Source organism: Sceloporus undulatus, chromosome 6 (assembly GCF_019175285.1).
Source record: "Sceloporus undulatus isolate JIND9_A2432 ecotype Alabama chromosome 6, SceUnd_v1.1, whole genome shotgun sequence".
Lineage (NCBI taxonomy): Eukaryota > Metazoa > Chordata > Lepidosauria > Squamata > Phrynosomatidae > Sceloporus > Sceloporus undulatus.
In genome coordinates this window covers 54772048-54794043 of record NC_056527.1, presented here as the reverse complement: position 1 = coordinate 54794043, position 21996 = coordinate 54772048, and the positions used below count along the sequence as shown (strand labels likewise).

General features: G+C 39.7%; 1 protein-coding gene across 4 annotated transcripts in view; it reads right to left on the bottom strand.

Moving 5' to 3' along the window:
* Nucleotides 1-292: 292 nt before the first annotated feature.
* The window catches only part of DNAJC13 (DnaJ heat shock protein family (Hsp40) member C13), a 75428-nt gene continuing 53724 nt past the window's right edge, over nt 293-21996 (bottom strand). For 2 of the 4 annotated variants that reach the window (XM_042473500.1, XM_042473499.1), the window contains 20 exons: nt 20981-21165; nt 20382-20456; nt 19714-19833; nt 18620-18799; nt 18015-18182; nt 14067-14180; nt 12570-12686; nt 11925-12102; nt 9451-9542; nt 8098-8197; nt 6904-6978; nt 6696-6808; nt 6104-6273; nt 5619-5661; nt 5131-5304; nt 4227-4406; nt 3381-3521; nt 2746-2889; nt 2385-2484; nt 293-1153 (listed from right to left, as the gene is read on the bottom strand). In XM_042473500.1, coding sequence (XP_042329434.1) covers nt 1056-1153; nt 2385-2484; nt 2746-2889; nt 3381-3521; nt 4227-4406; nt 5131-5304; nt 5619-5661; nt 6104-6273; nt 6696-6808; nt 6904-6978; nt 8098-8197; nt 9451-9542; nt 11925-12102; nt 12570-12686; nt 14067-14180; nt 18015-18182; nt 18620-18799; nt 19714-19833; nt 20382-20456; nt 20981-21165 — 2567 coding nt within the window. In that variant the 3' untranslated portion in view covers nt 293-1055. Of the gene's footprint in view, nt 1154-1827; nt 1943-2384; nt 2485-2745; nt 2890-3380; nt 3522-4226; nt 4407-5130; nt 5305-5618; nt 5662-6103; nt 6274-6695; nt 6809-6903; nt 6979-8097; nt 8198-9450; nt 9543-11924; nt 12103-12569; nt 12687-14066; nt 14181-18014; nt 18183-18619; nt 18800-19713; nt 19834-20381; nt 20457-20980; nt 21166-21996 lie in introns of those variants that run through there. The other 2 variants (XR_006104554.1, XR_006104555.1) reach the window with 2 other exon arrangements.

Here is a 21996-nt window from a genome sequence, read left to right as displayed (position 1 = left end):
CACTTCACTGTTGACTTATCTTTCCCATGTGACTCCAACTGGCCAGGTCTACAACAATCTAGGATGCTGGTATGCTGTGCAGGAGAATGAGAGGTTTCACTTACATTCAATAGGCATTCTTGGATGATTGAAGGAGCAATCTATTTGCTCCTTCAGCCAGCTATAAAATGTGCTGCCTTGCCACAACACTGAACCACTGGGGACACATTAGCCACTTGCTGAAGAAGGAAGATATGTGCACAATCTTCTTTCTACATTTACACTGGAGTAGAAAAGTAGAGGTACACATCTGTCTCATCAACAAGGCTTTCAGTTCCCTTTATTTTTTAAAATTTTTATGTACATATGAATGATCTGTATAATGTACATTCAATATAGAAAGTATTTTTATAATGGATAATGTATAGAACATATCACAATTACACTATGTTTTTATATAACATGTTAACATCATTTTTAAATAGGGTTTTTTTTTTTTTTTTTGCAGCATTTTAATTTTTCAATTTGGTAAAGCCAGTTATACATACAAATATCTCATTAGGTCTTGTAAAGGTAATGTTAATGATTGAGGACACAGGCAAACACCAAGTCTGTCCAGTTCTGGGAGGATGATCAGGTCCAACGTAGGAGTATAGAGATAATCATCTTCTAGTGAGGTTGGGAGGATCAAGTGATTTAGCCCAATTCTCTGAGACTGCAGTTCAACTTCAGTCATGCTAGTTCATAAAATACAAAAAACTAGGAAAATTGTTTTGATTCACAGTCTTGTAAACAAAAATATAAACGAACAAAATGTGCTTATGTACAACAAGAAAAAAAATTCTTGTGTACCCTTTTAGGCTGAACCACAAAGTACTTTCTTCTTATGTTACAATGTGATAGAATTGTGAACTTTTTTTTTCTAAAAAAAATATATTCATAGAAAAAGGAGTAACACTGTCATGAAACTGGAAAGGCAGGCAGATTTTGTTCCAAAGGTTTAAACCAATGAATGGGGCCTTCCTTATCACTGGCCAGTCTGCCTTGGAGGCTCTTGAACAGGCATTTCTGGTTCTTTAGCCAGTATCTCCAGCTTCGTGGTCTACTGGAGGTGGGACACTGGGCATAACAGAAGAGGTCCTCCCTGCAGTCAGGTAGCCAGCGACTCCAGGACCTGTTTAAAAGATAAAGGGTAATTTTTAGAAGCTTAATAAGCATCTGAGTGCATTTCAAATTGTTGAAGTTTCAGTTTCGTCCAGATTAATGAATGGCATGTTCATAGTGTACATTTAAAAATCTCTCTAGGTCCAATGCTACCTGCTACTGAGCATCAGACCTCTACTTTCCCATTAGTCACTATATTAGCACATTATTTAGGATATACAGTTGACCCTCCTTATCCACGATTTTTTTAATCCATGGATTCAAGCAGCTACAGTTTGAAAATATTCAAAGATATATAAATTCTAAAAAGCACACCTTGTTTTTGCCATTTTATATAAGGGACACCATTTTACTTTGCCACTGTATTTAATGGGACTTGAGCATCCATGGATTTTGCTATCCATGGAGGGTTCTGGAACCAAACCCCAGCGGATACCAAGGGCCCACTGTATGTTTTATATCAGTCATGAAGAGACACCCACAAAAACATATGTAACCTTATGGAGACAGCTATCATTTGAAATATGAATTCACTGTTGCAAAAAGCACAGCATGCCAACTATATAATTCTGCAGCAATCTAGAAATACCAACTGTTTGTCATAACTGTATGCCATGCATCTAGTAAGCACTTAGTTCTAGGAACACTGCAGATGCAACATGCACTGAGCAAAAAGGTATCTACCTGCTTTAGAGAGTGCTAGAAAGAAGTTTAGCAAGCTGCCTGCCAAATGAGATCTAAAGCCCACTTCTGAGATGAAGGGGACTGCTACCAGATAGAAGGGAAGGAGAGGAGATACCTGAGGGAGAAAGAAACCAGAAGCAAGGGAAGTAAAGTAGCAAAGCACTTTGAAGCAAAAGTGAAGCACAACTCCATTGTGTCTTGAGTAGATGTGTAGTTTTGACATATAATCAGTATCCAACACAGCACACTATAGTTCTAGGAAGACTAGCTGTGCTTTACAAATGCAGAATTAAAAATGAGACATTCATTTAATCTGTTTCCTGTATCCATTGACTGGTAGATATGTTTCCACGTTCATCTCTTCAGTGGTGAAAGAACAGAAATCCAATTTTACCACGAGTTGCTTTAGCCTATTTCAAACCATTTAATCATTTCATTAACAACTTTCAGCACACAAACAAATGAGAGGTAGTAAGTGAATTAAAAGTGTTTCTGAAGATAAACAAATCACATGAACACAGAACAAGCAAAGGCCAGAAACTGGGATATTCACAAACCTGTGAGGTACCCTGCTGTTTGTGTCTCAGAAATGAACAAGTCATGTTTCTGATCTTTGAAGGCACTCCATACAGAGGAACGAGACAGAATTTCATTCACCTGGAAAAAAAAGGAAGTCCAGAGATGATATATATAAATTTACAACCAACTGGAAAGGAAACACTGCAATTCTCTTGTTTCCTTTGTCTTTCCTGGTGGCTGAGGAACTCCCCAACAGAGGAGGCAGGGCTGGGGCCTCCCCACTGTCTTACTCTTGGCAGGCAAAATACTTTGGTCTGTTGTCTAAATCTAACTGCAAAGTACTAATATCTTACTTTATCTGATTCACAACAGAATTCAAAAGATGTATGGGATGTTTACCTGTTCCCCATACTGTAGACTGCGAGTCATTGATTTCAAGGCTTTAACAATCTGCGCTTTTGTAGCTGAAGGGCTTTCCAGATTCTCAAGGCCAACACCTTCAAGCAATTTTAGGAGATAGGGGATCAAATCTGCTTTCAAAGCCTGAAAAACATGGTTACAGGATATTTTAACAGACCTGTTCAGGTATAACTCAACACACTTTCTTCAACACGGGGGTAAATAACATCCAGACCCACCCCCTCCATTGCAATTTTCCTCATGTGGAAAGTGCCATGCCTGAAGAAAAGAACCCCACAGGAAGGCTTTCCATGTAAACATGTCATTCATTCTCTTTCAAGTGATTCTTGTCCATGTCAACAAGAACTTCTCTTATTTTCACGTGAGCCTTGAGATAACAGTAAAATGCAAGATGAATTTACCACTTTTCTAGCACTGAAGACAAAACCCTACATACTATTATGATGAAAACAAGATTATAGCTCTATCGGACATATAAAATCATCCACCTCCAATTCTGCAAAATATGTATTTCCCCCCCACTAATAATAAAAGGCAAGCCTGCATATTCTGGTGTGTAACTAGATGACTGCAAAGTGAAACAATACCCTAGGAAAGTCAGAGACCCTGCTTACTTGAACTACTAGGTCATTTTGTTCTTTTTGAAACATCCGATTAAGTGCTTCGCAGGCCACACTAATAGTGTCTGGTCGTTTCTTCATTCCATTCATCAAGGGGCCTATGGTCTCTAGTGCTGCCATTGAACGAACACAAAGCTGTGTAAAAGAAGAAAAAACAGTTTTATTCCATCTGTCAAAGATTCACATCTAACAGACGAAGAGATTTGACCCAAAGACACCATGAAATATACAGCATAACAAGTTGTGCTTCCAAAGATAATGTTACTTATGCTAAGAGCAGCTTGGTGGCGCAGTGGTTAAATGCCTGTACTGCAGCCATTCACTCGAAACCACAAGGTTGCGAGTTCAAGACCAGAAAAAGGGCCCAAGCTCGACTCAGGCTTGCATCCTTCCGAGGTCGCTAAAATGAGTACCCAGACTGTTGGGGGCAAATTAGCTTACTTGCTAATTAGCTTACTTGCTGTTCACCGCTATGATCTTTGGAATAGCGGTATATAAATAAAACAAATTATTATTATTATTATTAATTTCTACAGCCAGGAATACTTTCAGCTATTCAGTGATAGTGTTCAAGTGGACGTTTGACAAGTTTATGTACTGTACCCCCAGCTACAGGAAAGCATGTATTAAACTGGAAAGCATTAAGAGAACACTAATTTTTCTTAAGTGTGATGCTTACGTCATTTGAAAGATTTTAAACCTTGCCATTGATTATCCAGGCTATAAATTAGGCATGCACAAGGAGGAGATGATCATAATTCTGCAGTCAAACAATAAACATTCTGGAAGACCTTATTCTTCAAGAAAATAAAATTGCTCAGTCTAATTTAAATAGCATACCTCATTATCAGACAGGATGTGTATGACACGCATGGCACTTTTAGGAATGGCATTGTTCTTGTGATTCATGCCTTGGATAATTTTAGGAAGATGGCCAAGTGGAGGGACTTGGTCTGCTAGCTGAGGCTGAGCACTAAAGAGGCACACAGTTGCTGTTGTTACAGTTTCTAATGTTTCCCCCTGTTTCAAAACAAAATGTAGAGCAAGTCAATGTTATTTCTGAATCTAAAAGAGGAAATCAATTTAATCTCAGCCTATGGATAGCCACATTCACATGACAATATTTAGCAACACTCAAGAATCATATGATGAGAACATCTTTAAAATATCAGATTACAACATATGCGTACCCTATTAAAACAGAATTAAGGATCCAGTCCCAACCGCCTCTTCAGCATACTGAGCATGTTGTTTCTTGGGCTAGTAGCCTGAGCTATCTGGATTATATACAAAGAATGTGGCACATTTGTATATGCTCTTTTGTCCAGTTAAATGATCATGTATGCACCCAAACTGCTCAATTGCTTTTATAAAGGATGCAGTCTTCTGATGGTCTTCACTATTATTTATACTAATAGCCAGTGCTGTTCCTTTACTGCCTTCAATTAGCATCAGTATGTTAGTATTATAGGTTAGACACTTTATTACAGGCAAAGGAACTACTGCTTAAAGATCCTAATAGTACAATCCTAAACAGGTGTTAGAAGCAAATTTCAATATTGGTTACACATACTCTGATTAAAATCTGCATCTAACTCCAGTTTTAGTAAAGGCAAACTTTTCTTCAGCACTACAGTGAATTATAAAGAATCTGAATATTCTTTACTCTTAAGGACTTCAATGACTTGGTACCTGTTTTAAAAAAATGTAAACTGTTAACACAAAATGTAGAAGTTCCACTTACATGGGGGTTGTTTTTCTCCAGTAGTTCAGTGAATTTTTCTAACAGTGCAATGAGAAATTCTCTAGGTTTTCGTAAGACCCAGGCCGGCTGGACAATAAAGATTCTTAGGAAAACACCTCCTACAGACAGTTCGCCTTCTGCTTCACCGTATACCACAGCAAAGTCCTCTGGCAACTGGGTCAATCAGAAAAGGGAAAAATGTTATTCCATTCATCTATTAGGAGAATTTATTAAGAAATAAAGGGAGCTAAGCTAAGTAAAGATGTGAACCCAATTGCTACTGCAAGGATGTATGACATTTTAGAATATTCTGCAATGTGGTTCCAACTTATTACAGACCTGGCAAACAACAACAACAACAACGATTGTGCATTTATATAGGAAATACCTGCAACAAACAAAATGTAAAAAGAATATATGGACAAGAAACAAAATGGTTGGGTTCTGTCTCAACTCAACTTGCTGATAAATAACTTTATTTTTTTTACCTTCCAGTTAATGTCAGGGTTGTCCCTCTGTAGTTTAAAGTGCCTTTTAAGAAAGGGAAAGAAATGTGTTAACAAATTCCTTTGCTAATAAAACAGATGTAAAAATGAACGAAGTTCCCTTCTGCTCAGCTGTGACTCAAATTGCACAGCTTTTTAGGGTTCACAATGTTCCAGTTGTTCCAAGTAATTCAGAACAGAATATTTTTGCATTGTGACCCTTGAACAAACTCCAGGACTCCAGGCTGGATCCACACCCGGTTTTTGTTTTGCTTATACAAAAAATAAAAAAGAATAAAACTGTTATTTTTATCCCACTTTTTGTGAAAACAATCAAAGCGGTGTGCAGCATATTAAAAACATACAATAATATATATACAATATCCCCCCTTAAAAAGAATTAAACAAGTTAAGATTAAAAATTACGCTGTTTTACTAAAATTTTGGCTACGCAAGTACAGTAGTTATTCACTATTTTTGTGACATACTCTAGCATCATTTCACGAACAGTTGTAGACACTCTCTCTCGGGAGTTGTCATTCCATATTAATTCTGGATTTTCATGTGTTCCTTCAAAAATGTGAACAGCAGCTTCAGGATTATCTCTCATGGCATCCATAAAGACACCAGGCAGAAACTTCATTAGGATAATTCTAACCTAGAAAAGATCAATGCACACATTATAGAATCCATCAGAGTATTTCTCAAAGGAAATAATAAGGTATATTGAGAATTCTTGAAATAAATGCAATTTCTCAGTTAATGTTATGTGGAGACCTATCTTCACATGGCTAACCAATGCACTAGAAATGTTTGATCTCTGCAAAAATCCTAGTTATCATATGATTTCAGATGAGATAACCTGGAGTGGAGGAGGGTTATCACTGTGAAAACAATGCAAAGCTAGTTCAAGATGTAGTCACACAGAGTAATTATGCCAACTCCTAGTGCAGTGGCATTTTTGATGAACATGTCTTAAGTCAGGACCAAGTATAAGACAGTGCCATACAAGACTCATGCAAGCCTCCTATCACATGTTTTTAAAAGGTCCTTTCAAATATCTCAAAATGATTTTCTTACCTTTGGACCAACCAGTTTGTCTGCTGTCATTTTAGCAAAAAGCTCTGCTGTCTGAGACCGAACTTGTGGATGTGTTGAATTGCAGAACATATCAAGTAAGTAGATTAAAGCACCTAGGGAAAGACAGAACTTTTGGTGTTTTTAACCACAACAAGTCATTAATTTTTGAATGTGATAATGATACAATCTAAAGAAAAACAAAACATACCTTTTGCCATGGCTTCCTTAACAATTTTGGTACTGGAAGTCAAAGCATATAGAGTTTCAAGAACAAGCTGCCGACCTGCCAAGATTAATGACTGTTTGTGAAACACAACTTCTATACCTACTTATATAATGTAGAACAAAGATATAGCAGGTTTATCTAAAGATAATCCCTTTTATGTTAGGAGTTGCAAAACTGCTCAGATTGTTTGGTGCATTAGAAAAAGGTGATTTAAGAGACAGAAGAAATTTTTTCCCATGGATTTAGTTCCAAAGGCATATACTTCTGGTTAACTACTGTAATTAAGATTACACTGTGCAGTTTTACCATCACTGATATAATCTGGAAAGCTAATAAGTATTTAAATTGGTATTTTTTGTATCAGAATGTATGATTTATATGAAGAACGGTAATTTAGGATTTTAAATTACTGGCCTCCCTCCCTATCTAATAAATTCAGCAGCTTCTTCTTAGTTGTGATACACACCTAGCCAAAATTTTGCATTGCCCTGAGCTAAAGTCCAAAATTGAATTGGGGGGGGGGGGCTGCTAAACAGTTCCATCTTAAAAGTTATTTTAATTATTTGTGATGTCTGTTACTATAATAAATAATAATAAAAATGTATTTATATTTTCCTGCCTCTCCCAGATGGATTGAGGCGGGATTACAACCTAATATAAATATACAACTACAAAACTCATCAATAAAATATGTAAACATTTAACAATTTAACCATTAAAAACATGCTATCAAAGCGACAGTGGGAATAAAGGTATTCCAGTCTTAGTCACAGAGATGGATCCATATATTTCACACAGAGTCGGTTGGGTTTGCTCACCGGAAGAGATCCGTCTTAACTGCCCTCTTAAAGGTCTCCAAGGAGGTAGTAAGATGGATCTCTTCCAGGAGACTGTTTCATAATCTAGGAGCGGCTATCACCTCTACTATCTTATCCTAAAGTCACTTTAATGTCATTACAGTCGTCCCTTCCCTTATGCGGGAATCCATTCTGGGACCCCCCCCCCGCGTAAAGGAAAAAACGCGAATGCAGATTAGGCAGTAGGAATAAGGACTGCTGCAAGCAGAAGTGAAGGCATTTCTACTTATCCTCTTTGTATTTCTGTCTAAAATCTTTCCTAAATATTGCACTTCAGTTCTTTTATCATCTTACAGATTAACACACACATTCTACATACTTGAAGGTAGTGAATGCAGGAGGGCTAGTAAGTTGGAAAGAACCATGGCTTCCGCAATATTATTTACACATTCTTGGTTACTCGTTACAATGTTCACCACCTATTCAAGAAAAGAACATTATTAAAACTATTCAGCAAAATGTTTTAGAAACAACTAGTTTTCAGAGCAAAGCAGGACTGACAGACTAGGACAGCAGTAGGAAACCTACGGCATTCTCTACCTGTATGAACTATTATGGACATTATCATTCACCACTGACCAGACTGGCAGAACTGAAAGAAGTTTGAAACAACAATATCTAGAATCCTGACATTTCTCCATACCGGGATTAGAAAAAACTTGAATTCTACTTCCAATAAAACTATGACAAGATACTCTTCTCCATCCTCTCATCTACGCTTCCCAAAACTTACTTTTTCACATTTGTTCATTTGTTAACCCTTCCAGCAGCTGCTTCCTTCTGGCTATATGATCTCAACCAAGCAAGGATCGTATATGACAAAGCTAAATCAAATTTATCTACTTCAGGAACAGGCAAAATGTGACCCTGGGGCTGCATGTAGCCATCCAACACTGTTTTTGCAGGCCTCAACTCTTGTAACTTCCAGACTCCTTAGACTGTCCCCTTTCTGCCCCAAAATATGGTCAACTGCTTCTCCTAGAAGCCTTCAGGAGAAGCAGTTCATCTTTTAAATAAGTAGCAGGACTCCTGAACTAATTAAAAGTGTTGGCATTTCCAAGGTTTTTGTTTTTCCTTTGGTTTGTTTGGCATTTTAGACAGCCTATGTAACCTTCAACTGACTGCAGCTGTTCACCCCCAGTTAACAGTTCATCAGTTAAGCATCATGAGCAAGTGAAGTCCATGCACCGATCTCTCTCTGAATAAATATGGAGAAATGAACCCAGTATCTATTATCTTGACTGCTGCTGTTGAGCAACAAAGCTGCCAATGTTCAGGAAGAGCAGAAGGGAATGGTCAAAATATTTTGACAGGTATTGAGGGAAGGAGCCATAATTTGGTAACTCATAACTCATGAAAAAGACTCTTGGAAATCTCTTGGGTACGGCAGGGAAGAATGAACACCTCTGCCAGTTAGCAGAGGCAGTACAGTACTTAACCACATGTCAAGGAATTACTTTGCATCTAGCAGTTTCCTATGTTATCTTTTCTCTTGCCTTCTGTAAGGGTGCTCCTAAAAGCTCCCTCCTACTTACACAGTCTATAACTCAACAGTAGGAGGTGGAAACCTGCAGTTACTATTTGGTGTCTCGCACTTCAACCCCAAGCTTTAAAATCCCAAATTATTTTTGTCAGGGCAAGCCATATTTAAAGAGATTTATTATTATTTTACCTCCAGGGCCAACTGTTGTACTTGACCAGCTCCATGGACACGCAGCAGTGAAAATATTAACTTAAAGTGACCTATGCATTCACATTCTGAACCTAAATACAGAAAACAGAAGAACTACTACAGTTAAGGCATAAAGATGAACTACAATTATCAACTGTACCGTATATTCCGGCATATAAGACGACCAGGCGTATAAGACGACCCCCAACTTTACAACTTAAAATAGAGTGTTTGGGATATACTCACTGTATAAGACCACCCCTCTCTTCCACGATAAGTCAGAAAGGAGCTGAAGACACACAATAACAGTAGCAGCAGTGGCAGAGGAGAAAAAGGGAGGAGGAGAAAAAAGGAGAAGGAGAAAGAAGAAAAGGAGGAGAAAAAAGAAGAAGAATAGGAAAAAGAGGATTAAAAAGAGGAGGAAGAGGGAAAGAAGAAGCGGAAGAGGAAGAGGGGAAGAAGAGGAGGAGGTGGAGAAAGAATAAGAGTAAGAGGGGAAGAAAAAGTAGAGGAGGAGAAAAAGAAGAGGAGAAGAAGAGGAGGAGGAGGAGGAGAAAGAAGAAGAAGAAGAGGGGAAGAAAAAGAAGAAGGGGAAGAGGAGGAGAAAGAAGAAGGCCCCAGCTAGCTGGCTGCCTTTTCCCAAGTCAGGGGAGCTGCAAGCTCTCTTTAGGACTCAACCAGCTGGCTTGGCCTTCTGATAATGTCCCTAGAGTTTGAAGAGACCCCAAGGGCCATCCAGTCCAACCCCCTTCTTCTGCCATGCAGGAAATCACAATCAAAGCATCCCTGACAGATGGCCATCCAGCCTCTGCTTACAGACCTCCAAAGAAGGAGACTCCAGTACACTCCGAGGAAGGAGTGTGTTCCGCTTTTGAAATAACAGCATACACAACATTATTTCACCCACCTTGACAATTCCTCCCGCCCTTCCTCTTGGTGCATCTACAATGTAGAATTAATGCAGTTTGACGCCACTTTAAGAGCCGCTGCTCCATCCTATTGGAACCCTAGGATTTGTAGTTTTATAAGGTCTTTTGCCTTCTCTGCCCAAAGAATTGGGGGGGGGCGCTGCTGCTCCAAACTACAAATCCCAGAGATTCTGTATGGATGGAGCTGTGGCAGTTCAAGTGGCTCCTATTGGAATCCTAGGATTTGTAGTTTTATAAATTATATAGGCGTTATAAAAACTACAAATCCTATGCTTCTGTGTGGATGGAGCATTCTACTTCTATGGTGTAGATACAGCATGAGAGGCATCTGAGAAAGAAAGAAAGAAAGAAAGAAAGAAAGAAAGAAAGAAAGAAAGAAAGCCTCCAGTCAGACTCCTAAGGAGCAGCCTGGCTGGTTTCTCTGTGTGCCAAGAGTTGTTTTTTTTTTCCTTTTTCTCTCCAGTTAGCCAAAGAAAAGAAACAATGGTCCAAAACACAGAGCAGCAATAGTCCAGTTTGAGAGCATTTTAACTACCCTGGCCCAGTGCTAGGGAATCCTGGGAACTGGAGTTTATTGTGGCACCAGAGCTCTCTGACAGAGAAGGCTCAATCTCTCACAAAACTACATTTCCTAGAATTCCCTAGCAATGAGCCAGAGCAGTTAAAGCAGTCTCAGATTGGATTATTGCTGCAGTGTGTTTTTGCCTGGCATCAAAAAGTGTGTCCTTGCTTCCCAACTGACTCCGGAGCTCTTTCTTTCCCCCAACAAGGCTCCATCCTAGGGAAGGGAAGAGGAGAAGGAGAGGCAGAGGCAGAGCGCGGGAAACCCTCTGCTCCTTCTCTTGGGAAGCACTGAGCCTCAGGAGGGAAGGTAGAAAGACCTCCTGCCGTCCCTCCCCAGAGAGGAATGCCATCGCCCGGGAAAAGGAGGACAGGAGGGGGGAGGGAGCAAGGAAGGAAGGAAAGAGAAGAAAAGGAGGAAAAAGGGAAGGGAGGAGGGAGGGAGTCTGGGAGAGAAGGATGGAGGGAAAAAAGAAAGGGAGGGAAGGAAGGAAGGAAATGGTGGAGAAAGAGAGAGAAACCTAGGAAGGGGAAGGAAGAAGGGAGGAAAGGAAAGGGAGGAAGGAAAGGAAAGGGTGAAGGAAGGAAAGAAGGAGATGAAAGAAGAAAGGGGAGGAAGGGAAGGGACGCACCGTGGAGCTCCTTTGCCTTCAGGAGAAGGCTTGCCGCTGCAGGCTCTCTTTAGGACCCACCGGCAGGCTTGGCTTTTTTTTTTCCTGCGCACAAGACGACCCCCCACTTTGGGGAAGATTTTCCTGGGCTAAAAAGTCGCCTTGTATGCAGGAAAATACGGTATATTAAGCAGAGGAAACAGTACCACAAAGATTTTTTTAACCTTAAAAATAGCCATGCTGTTAATGTTATATAGCTCTTGCAGTAACATGGTGAGAAACCATATATCAGATCTTTCCTCTAAACATTGAAAAACTGAAGTTAAACAATTTTTAGAATGAGTGTTTAAGATATCCAACACACTTCATTTACCTGGGTTGTGTTTTATTACATTTCTCAGAGCCTCCAAAGCCATTTCAACCCTTCTGAGTCTTTCTCCATGTTGGTTAGACTCAACTTTTCCTGTCTGAGTCATAGCCATTAATGTGTGAAGGTACTGTGCTTGTGAGCCTATGTAATCTAAAAGGCTTCCAGCAAATGCTTTTGGAACCTGTAGGTCAACAAATACAATAGCTTGAAGAAGGTTCAATGCAGTAAATATGAAGAAAGTAGTTTTTAAGGAATATAAACCACCAACAAATCACAGGATATTTACAATCAAGGGACAAAAATACCAACCCTGTAGCAGAGCAGACTGTCTAACTTTATTAAATAAATATTTCTTAGCAAAGGAAGAACCAGACTGGTATATGGCACTACACTATGTAGTTATCCCATTCAGAGTAGAACTCTGCCAACCAAGGAAGAGGAAAGGAAGACAACAAGGTCATCGATAAATGGACATGAACTCCTTGAAGATATATACTATGCTGATCAGTGAACTCAAACCGGAACAACCTATTTTTCATCTGGAAAACCAGAGTAAAGAATTCTAACACATTTCATACTAATATACACAAAACTGGCTAGACAATTTAAAACTGAATGTGCTCCTATATAGCAAAAATAGAATCTCACCTCTAATTGGAATGTGGGGACTTCATTGTAAACTCTGACAAAAATCTCTCCTACAATAAGCTCTTTTGCATGATCACTGAAGATAAATTCTGAGCCATAGCTTTTATCACAGTCACCCTTTAGAAAGAAAAAAAAATGATTTGATATTTGCACACAGTGAATTATATTATGAGATTATTAATATATTGCTTTCGAGAATATTAACTGACTTAAAAACAAAGTGGCGCTATCTGCAATATTACATTGTACAGTACACCCGAGTCATACACAGGTGCATTATATGCTGCTTTCAGCATACGCTGAAAGTAGTACCGGAAGAAACAGTGGTGCGCGCTGGAAGAAACAATGGAGTGTGTGCCTGTGGCACGCACTCCCTGCCGCCGCCACGAGCACGAGCCCCATTACTTGTAATGGGGTTTGAACATACGTGCTTTTTCTTTTAGACGTGTGTGTGTGTGTCCCGGAACGGATCCCCCACGTAAAAGTAAGGCACACTGTATTCTAAAAATTTAGAATTTGGAATCATAAAGTAGTGACAACATAAGCGTTTCAGTTCTCATTTAAGAAAGAAAGTGTAGAACGAAGAGACTAGAAGAAAACCTGGCCAGTACATATAGTAGATATTAGTTCTGTCATTTCCTATGGCTTTTGTTGCTACTTCTTCCCTAGTTCCACCTTCAGCCTTCAAGTTCTTATAATCCACAAATTTTGACTGGAATTTCCATATCCACAAAAGAGAAAATGATTGTGAATCTCTCATATTACTAAAAAATTGGTAAGGTCCACCATAGCCCTCATTTTATGGATACTCCACTTTTCAAAAAAACATGTGCCTTCATTCTGCTGCTAAAAAGAAAAGAAAGTAAAACAAGAAGGGGGAGAAATTGACTCCTTCTGTATATTTGGGCATGTTGCCAAAGGAATCCTGCAACTAAAAATCAAATTTAGCCAATTTGAACAGAATTTCTGACTGTTATTCCAATTGCAGAATTTAATTATACTAATAATATTGCTTAGATGCAGGGTAAACTAAAGACAAAAAAATGTAGAAAGCTACAACAGTACTGTGTTGCATTACTGACAATAATACTATCTTATTCTGTATCTTTTGGGGGTAAAAATTTGAGGGAAAAACAAAAATTAATTTCTGACTTCAAATAATTTTTATACACTGTTATGAAGTGATACTGTTTATAGTAAATGACATAAAAGCCAAATCCAGTGGATCCAGCAGACACAATCAATGGATTCAAGAATTTGCTAAACAACCACAGTTGACGCATAAAGAAGAAACTAGAGACTTTTCAATTTAAAGAATCTATAATCATCTGTACAGTCCCAGAAGGCAGGAGGGAGCATATGAAACAAAGCTCTAGAAATTAACCACACTGCTTATGTACACTTTAGCTTACTCATTGTGAAAAATGTACCAATGAGACTGTACATTTTCAGCCTTTAACAATTAGCCAGCCTGAAAACTTTGAAAAAGTGTCTTACTCTTTTAATCATGCTTTCCTGCTGAGATTCCAAAAACTCGAGGAGTTCGGCTCTTGTTCGATTGTTCCAAATCAAGTAAGGATTCTCTGTGTTGCTATTTAGCATTTTCAGAATCTAGGTAAGGAATAAGCACAGCAAAACACATTTCTCAGATTTTTTTTATCCTACTTCTGATTAACTTAAGATCTCCACAACACTTTCAGGGTCACCTTTGGCCTTCCAGTTCTTTAATACACCAAGCTACTTCCTCTTGCTTCATATTTAACACGTCTGTATTTGCAATCTTTCTTCATTTAACAAATATAGCTCTAGTAAACCAGGCCCTGTGTTGAACAGGAGTGTCCCAGAAGCCAGCACAAACAATCTCCATGAACAGTTGTTGCATGCAGACATAGAGAAGGATATGTGTCTATGTACCACACTGGCACCCAAATTAACCTCCCGAATATTTCTGTTTCTCCCATGCTTCCAGCTGTAAGTAACCATTGTTTCAGTAGTTACAGAGAGCCACTTTCTAGTATACATAATGGCTTACCACTGTAATTTCAAGCAGTTTCCACATGAGTATGTAAAGTACCCCTTACTTCTAGTTTATATAAATGCACCCCCACCAACATCACAGGCAGAGGTTGAAATTTTTATATAAAATTTATTAAATCAATTTTAGAGTATTCTTCTGAGAGTTAATGTCTACCTGACAACTATGTTATATATCTGTGCAGGTGCACCCAAGCCAGAAGAGACACACAAAACTAGACATTACTGAGTGAATGCACACAAAGGAAAAAAACAGAACAAAACCCACTACAGTTCTACAACATCTCAAGACAAAAACCCATCATTTGCTATACCAAGACTCCCCAACATAAAGCAGGAAAGGGCTAAGTCTTCCCTTCTTCTTGGAAAGAACAGACCTTAATGCTAAGTCCTCCAATTTGCCCTTATGAGCTGCTGGAGAGGGAACAATACACTCATGGGGGCTACCCAAGCTGCAGACTTCAAATCACTTCTCAACTTATGATATCCCTATGCATTTTTCATAGGATTTTCTTAAGCGAGGAATACTCAGAAGTGGTTTTGCTAGTTTCTTCCTCTGAAATATAGGCTCTGCACACACTGGTCTGAAAGGCTGGCATGGGGGCAGAGTTAGGGCATAGCGTCCTCACAACACACACCTGACTCTGCCCCCCCAGGGTGCCCTGATGCCGCGCGCCACTCCACATGACACACAGCATCAAGGCACACCTCCAGCACTGCATCCATACAATTCAGTGCCAAAGGAGTGCCATATGGCCATGGCTCCTTTTTGTGCCCTCGAAAGGCCGGACTGGGGTAGCAGTGTGAGGTTGCTGCGGCCCCGATACGGCTTAGAAAGGGGCAGCTGGAGGCCGCCCCTTAAGGGCAGTATGTACGGCCTCATAGCTTACAGCACCTGGTATTCACAAGTTGTCTCCTATTCAAGTACTAACCAGGGGTTACCCTACTTAGCTTCCAGAATCTAACACAATTTGGTACCTTTAGAGTATTTAGGCCCATAGGTTTGCGTTGTGGCTGCAATAAGTTGGAAACGAGAACAACAAACCCTGGAAATGACTGGAGGAAAGGTGTATAGTAGACCTATGGCCATAGAGTCTGAAGTATGCCTTAGGGTTCTGGTCTCTGGGAGCTGCAATAAGTGATGTGCCTGTGGATCATGTGGTTTGAATCTCAGGCAAGGAGGATGACCTGAAGGTCACCAAAGTAGGATTGCAGCTGACTAGGTCAGATCTTCACTCCTTTTGACCTAAGGTGTGGCAGCTGAGGAAGTCAATCTCTTTGGATTCAAGGTGTGGTAGCACCTGTTGCACGTCTTTCTGTGGAGAGAATGACAGATATCTTCATTCTCCAAGCATGTATGATTTGACTACTTTATCTGTACAGACCAAGATGTGAGTCCCTTTGAAGCGCAGCTAGAAGTGAATGAGCACAAATCTCATTGCTCAGAGGTCCAGCCAGGTGATGCTGTGAGAAGGACTGTAAGTCCCCTAGGTTGAGAGGCCCCAGTAGTGGGCTCCCCAACCCACAAGACTTGTGAAGAGTATCCTGACAAGATTTTCCAGGGTAATACCCTAGGACAAATTGTGCTGATCTGTCCACCAGAGTAGGGAGTTTGTGTGATGACAACTGGATATTTTTTAATGTACTTATTGAACTTACATTCTGCCTTCCTCCCAAAATGGGATTCAAAGCTGATGAGTGACTTGAAGTATCTGAGTAGCCACTCAAGTTGTCTGCGGTGGAAACTTGCCACATGAAAAGATGTAGGCACAAAATCCCAAGGCCCAGAATGTGGGCTAGGGCCATGAGGTCTGCAGCCTTGCATTGGGCAAATAGAAGAGATTCATGTCTTATTTTTTGTATCTTCCTGGAAAAGGAGTGATAATTCCCTTTCTGGTGTCTATTAGGGAAGCTAGGTGAATATGGCACTAGGTTGGGAGGAGATTACTCTTTTTACATTAACCATGAAAAAAAAAAGTGTTTAATGTGGTGGTTAGATTTCCCAAGGAGATTGTTGAGAAAAGGAACATAGGTATGAACTGAAGTCCCAGAGAGGCTATGGGGGTTATCATCAGTTTGATAATAACCCAAGGTGGGGCAAACCAAATCTGAAAGGGAGGGCTTTGAGCTGATAGTGGGTGCTGCAGTAACAAAAATGAAGGAAACATGGGTGTTCAAGTAAACTTCCACAGAAGAGAAGGTAGTATCCCTGGAAGAAGTGTTCCTGGATAGTCTGGAGGCTTTCCAGCCAAAATATTCTATACTTGAGAAATCTATGAATCTAAGATTCAAAACTCTTCATCCCCCTTTTTGGACACGATGAAGAAAACTTACTGGGTGGTATGGGTTCTATAGCTCACAGGTTTAGGAGACGAGATATGGCTTGCTGAATTGATAGGACTATTTAATGAATGAGAATTTGAGGCTGGAATTTGCGGTGAGTAGCGTCTTAGACTTTGGTGGCATTCTATGGAGTATCCTTTGTTTATTGTCTGCAATGCCAACTGATGTAATGTGGAGAGTGCCCAGGCAAAAAGGAAGTAAGACAGTGTTCATCCAATTTCATAAGGAGGACAGTCACATGGTGGTTTTGCTTCTAAAGGTTGATTTTCTGAAGAGTGATCAGGTAGAGTCCCCTCAGGTGGGGAATGAAAATGCTGATCTTGTCTAGGCAGGCTTGAAGGTATGAAAGGCATGAAAGGAAAGAAAGAGCTGAAAGAACTAGCTAGTTTGCTTCCTTGCATTTTTTTTTTTTTTGTATGAAAGGTATGGATTTCTTTTTGATCTTCATCTCAATGAGAAAGTCTTTGAGAGCATCCTCTCAAACCAAAGAGACAGTTTCCAACAAAGGGAAATGAAGATACTGGATCTGGACTGTGTGTCTGCATTCCAGTGTTTTAAGCACATGAATCTTCTCACTGCTGTGGAGGAAGCTATTCAGCAAGCAGACAATAGTAGTAAGTTTCTGGTGGGATCTGCCACAAAAGCTAAGGATATATCAATGGGAGGGGAAAGAGAAAGAGGAAGGAAAATATGAAAAAAGGTACAGACAGGAAAAGCAGAGGCGACAGGGATATGACCTTTCCTGAGTGAGACAAGACAAATAACTGAAGCACAGAACTGAAGTAAGAGGGGATGGGGATCCAATAGAAAGAGTGTTTAAAAACATCACTGCCGTGCCTCACCTAGGCAGTGACAGTTGTTAATCCATGTACTGATGACTCGTTCTCCACTGGCTAAGAACTGAAGATGATTGTGAAATTTATTTTCTAGCACACTAATATTTAAATATTTTTTCTTCCTGACCACCTTATCCTCCTATAGATATATATTCTTAATTGTATATTTGTTATTGTATAATTTTGAAGTAAAGTGAAACACGTTGATGTTGATGTTACAGAGTTCTCATACCTCAATAGGATTAATCACAGCAAGTTTCCTTGCAATATAAGGGGTCAGCATGCCTGCAAGACTTTTCCTTATTGTTGGGTTTTCAGGTGTAGCTTGTTCTCCAGGAAGATAGCCACCAAGGCGACTCAAAGCAAGAAGGCTCAGCTTGGCAAGGGTATTAGCTACTTCCTAGTAAGAGAAAATAATATCAATCATCCACTTAAGTTATTGGAGTAAAGGAAGAAACCAGGAGCTTTCTGTTCCACAAGGAATACAGTATAGAGACAGGCATAGGCTCTGGAAGGCACTCTTACCCCACATGGGGCAACTGCTTCTTCCCATTACAACCTCCTATGTCCCTCTAACCTAAAAGTCAGGTGGATTTTCAGATGGCATTATGGGGAGAGTTTAAAGCTAAAGCACTGCTTTTCTGCTGCAATGGTACAAAATTCAGCAGTGGTGGGGGATGGAATGGCCTCTTGTTAGCTCTGAGGATATTCCTTCAACTCCCAAACAAACAACGTTGACCACCTCAACCTAGAAGTACAAAACATTAAACAAGTTTGCAAACCATTTCACAGAAATGTTTTTCAGGATATATTCAGAATTTAGCACTCTTAGGATACCTGCTGATTGGAGTCTTCACTCTTTTGAATTCCACTCTCTTCTAGCGTGTAATCATAGTTGAAAAGGTAGCCCAGTAAATACCACAGAACCCCAGCTTGAAACAGATGTGTCTGTAGCCAATAATCCACAGCAAAGGAGCCAACACATTCTACACCCAGGGAAGCCACACGTGCAATGTTCTAAAGAAAACAGAACATATTTATTTGCTTTGTACTATGAGTCACACATGTTGCAATCCACTTTTAATACTATAATGTTATACGAATCAATCTTAAACTCTACACAGGGGAGGGCTTTCTCTCAGTCCAGCCACCATCACAGGCCTGGCTGGTGAGAACATGAGAGCAAGCCTTCTCAGTGGCTGCTTCCATCCTCCGGAATTCCCTCCTGCAGGAGGCTAGGCTGGCCCCCTCCCTGCTTTCCTTTCATCAGCAGGAAAATACTTTTTAAAAAAATTAAAAGTAGGCTTTTAATATGTAATTGCTTGCAGGGATACTTCTTATTTTGGATTGTGCTTTATTTTTTTTAACTTTTGTATGCCTTCCAAATAATGCTATACTGTTTTAACATGATTTTAATTGTTCTAAAATTTTATTGTTAGGTTTTTATTGATTCCTTCTGTAAGCCACCTTGGGTTCCACTCAGGTATAAATGAAATTAATTCTCCTCTTTGAGGATAGCTGAGGCCGTCTAAATGTTATTAGAATTCAACTCTGGGCATCTCTCACCACTGCCTAAGTTATTTAATAGAAGCTGCAGTCCTATGACATTCGGAGGGCTACAATTACCCACTCCTCCTCTAAAGTATAGACAGTAGGACTAAGGGGCAGCCCAATGAATGTTCATTAGGATACTACACATTTTTTTCATACAAGCAAAACATGTCTTAAACATGTCTCAAAGGGCATTAAATGTATTTTGAACTAGGATGTTGTCAGAAGTTTGAAAGAATTCAGAAATAAAGGTTACAGGCCCAATGTGCTCTACATATTTAATGAATGTCCCTAGCATACTCATTTTTCTCAGCACTCACAGGAACTATTCTATAAAAGGTCAGAGGAACTCATAACACAGTAGCCATACATGAGCCTACCTTGCCATGATACAGCACTCTACAGAGGTCCTTGATGATGTTTGGCATTTCAGTTATTTTCTCTCTGCAATCTTCAAACTGGGCTGCCACACTGTAACATTTACTTATATGTCCACACACCTATAAATAGAAAGATTTTCCTAAGGTTCAAATTTATAACAAATGTAGACAACAAATGCTACATAGGAAGAATAAATGTGTGTTATTTTAAAAGGAATGATGAGGTGCTTCAAGTAAGGTAAATACAGCATTGCTATTTGCTCAGGTTTATCCTGTTGCTCTCCTCACCCATTATTACTAATTATTGATGAAGCATTTAATGTTGCACCAAGGAAGCAGATTTTAATTTCTACATGTTGTGCAACAGAGGTCAGAAACTGCTGAATGTCCAATGTCATTCAGCAATTCTGTGGCCAATCAAGTGTGAAGAGACGACTTATTTTGCCTTCAGAAGATTGCAGATGCAATCCCTGTTTTCTACACGTGAAGATGGGCAAAACTCTTGTCTGAAACACTGCATAGTTGCTGAAAGTCAGTTTGCAGCCAACAGTGAAACAATAGTTTAAAACTACTTCCATGTTTCCCAAGAAACTGATGATCTAACAATTTACGTTTTAGCTCAAGTAGCCACACAGGTCAATTCTTCCATTACAGGATTTAAAACTTACCTGAACTGACATATCATCTGGCTTACTAGAACGTGTTAGGACAGCAACACAACGATTAAAAGCCTCCTGCAATATCTGTGGGGAAAAACAGATTATTTTTTTCCTGTAGCTTGTTAGGAAACCTAACAAAACCTGTATCAGAAAGCAAATGCTTCTCTCTACAATCTTCTGATGCTATTTTACAGCTACGACATAACATTTAATGTGTTCTGTACAAGCAGTATTCCCAGCCAGACTATTAGAGTACTGTAACATTTCTCAGAAGCAACGTTAGTATTTCTTCTTTCTGGGAGAAGATGAATATTTTAAAATTAGCGCATGCAGTGTTGGTGGCTTCGAGCTTTTTTATTTATTTGGCTAATTGGGTACGATATAAAATATTTAGCATTTATATAAGTTTACTGACTAGCCAACAATAGTTCTGAGACACCATACGTACAGCTAACAAGCTTGAGCTATACAGTACTTTCCAGAGAATGTCTAGCCATGCTAATAAGAAGCATATTTAAAAGAATTTTGGGGGAAAAAGTTTAAAAGATAGACAGAAATAAAATCTTTGGCTCTGCAAAACAAAAAGCAAGACTCCAACAGGATTCTACCTCTATTCCATTCTCTCTTCTTAGTTCTTCTGCATTAAGGGCTGAACAGTTGACAGTGTAGAAAGCCAGCTCAGTAGCAGCAGGCAACAAGGGAGACTCTTTGGAGAACAAGAGGTCATCTGAAGTTTCTATTGTGATTGTTTTGATCAACATAGGATAACCTGCATATTTATAGGGCTTCAAATCTTGGAAAGAAGAGAATGTCAAAAATCAACATACACAGTTGAATCAGCTTGGTTATGATATACCACAGCTGCACTTGCCCCCCCCCCATTCCCCAGCCCCAACTTCTTTGTTTTTACTTAAGAAAGCCCCCTTCTTCCCAGTAGAGATTGGGAAATAATTTTACACATTTTTGCTCTCCCAGATGTTTTCAAAACTAGAAGTGTCCAAAGTCATTTACAATTTTGTACAAAAGTCTCCTCTAAGCCCAAAGCAGCTGGGGGGTTGGGGATAGCAAAGCTGCATCTGCAGTCTACACTAAGCAGCTCAGTGAGGTTCTGGAGGACACATATGCAGACCTCAGATTTCTGAAACTTGCCTACCCAGCATGCCAAGGGACACACTTAAAATCTTATTCTCCAGTCAGCTTTCTTCATAGGTGGACTTGCCTTCCGCGACTTTGAGCTTACATGAAAAGCAAGTCCCATTAGAAGTAATGAGGTGCGTACCCGCGCTGTGTGCCCTGCGCACCACCGCATGCATGCGCCTAATTATTTCCTATGGGTTTGAGCATATGCTCTTTTCCCCATATGCAGGGAAGTCCAGAACAGATCCCCTGCGTATAGAGACTGTATATCATTTAAGTAACTTTATTTCACAGATTATTGCTTCAAAAGGCCAATACCATGTGTAGAAAAGTGGAGAAAGATGTTTGGGTTGAGCGAGTGAGAGAAGAGGTAGACAGGCAGGAGGACCCTGAGGAAGGATGGCAGGCAGGAGGAGGAAAGGGAGGGGAACAAGCACAGGTGGACAGCCGTTGAGAAACGTGACCACACCCGAGGAAGAGAGAGAGG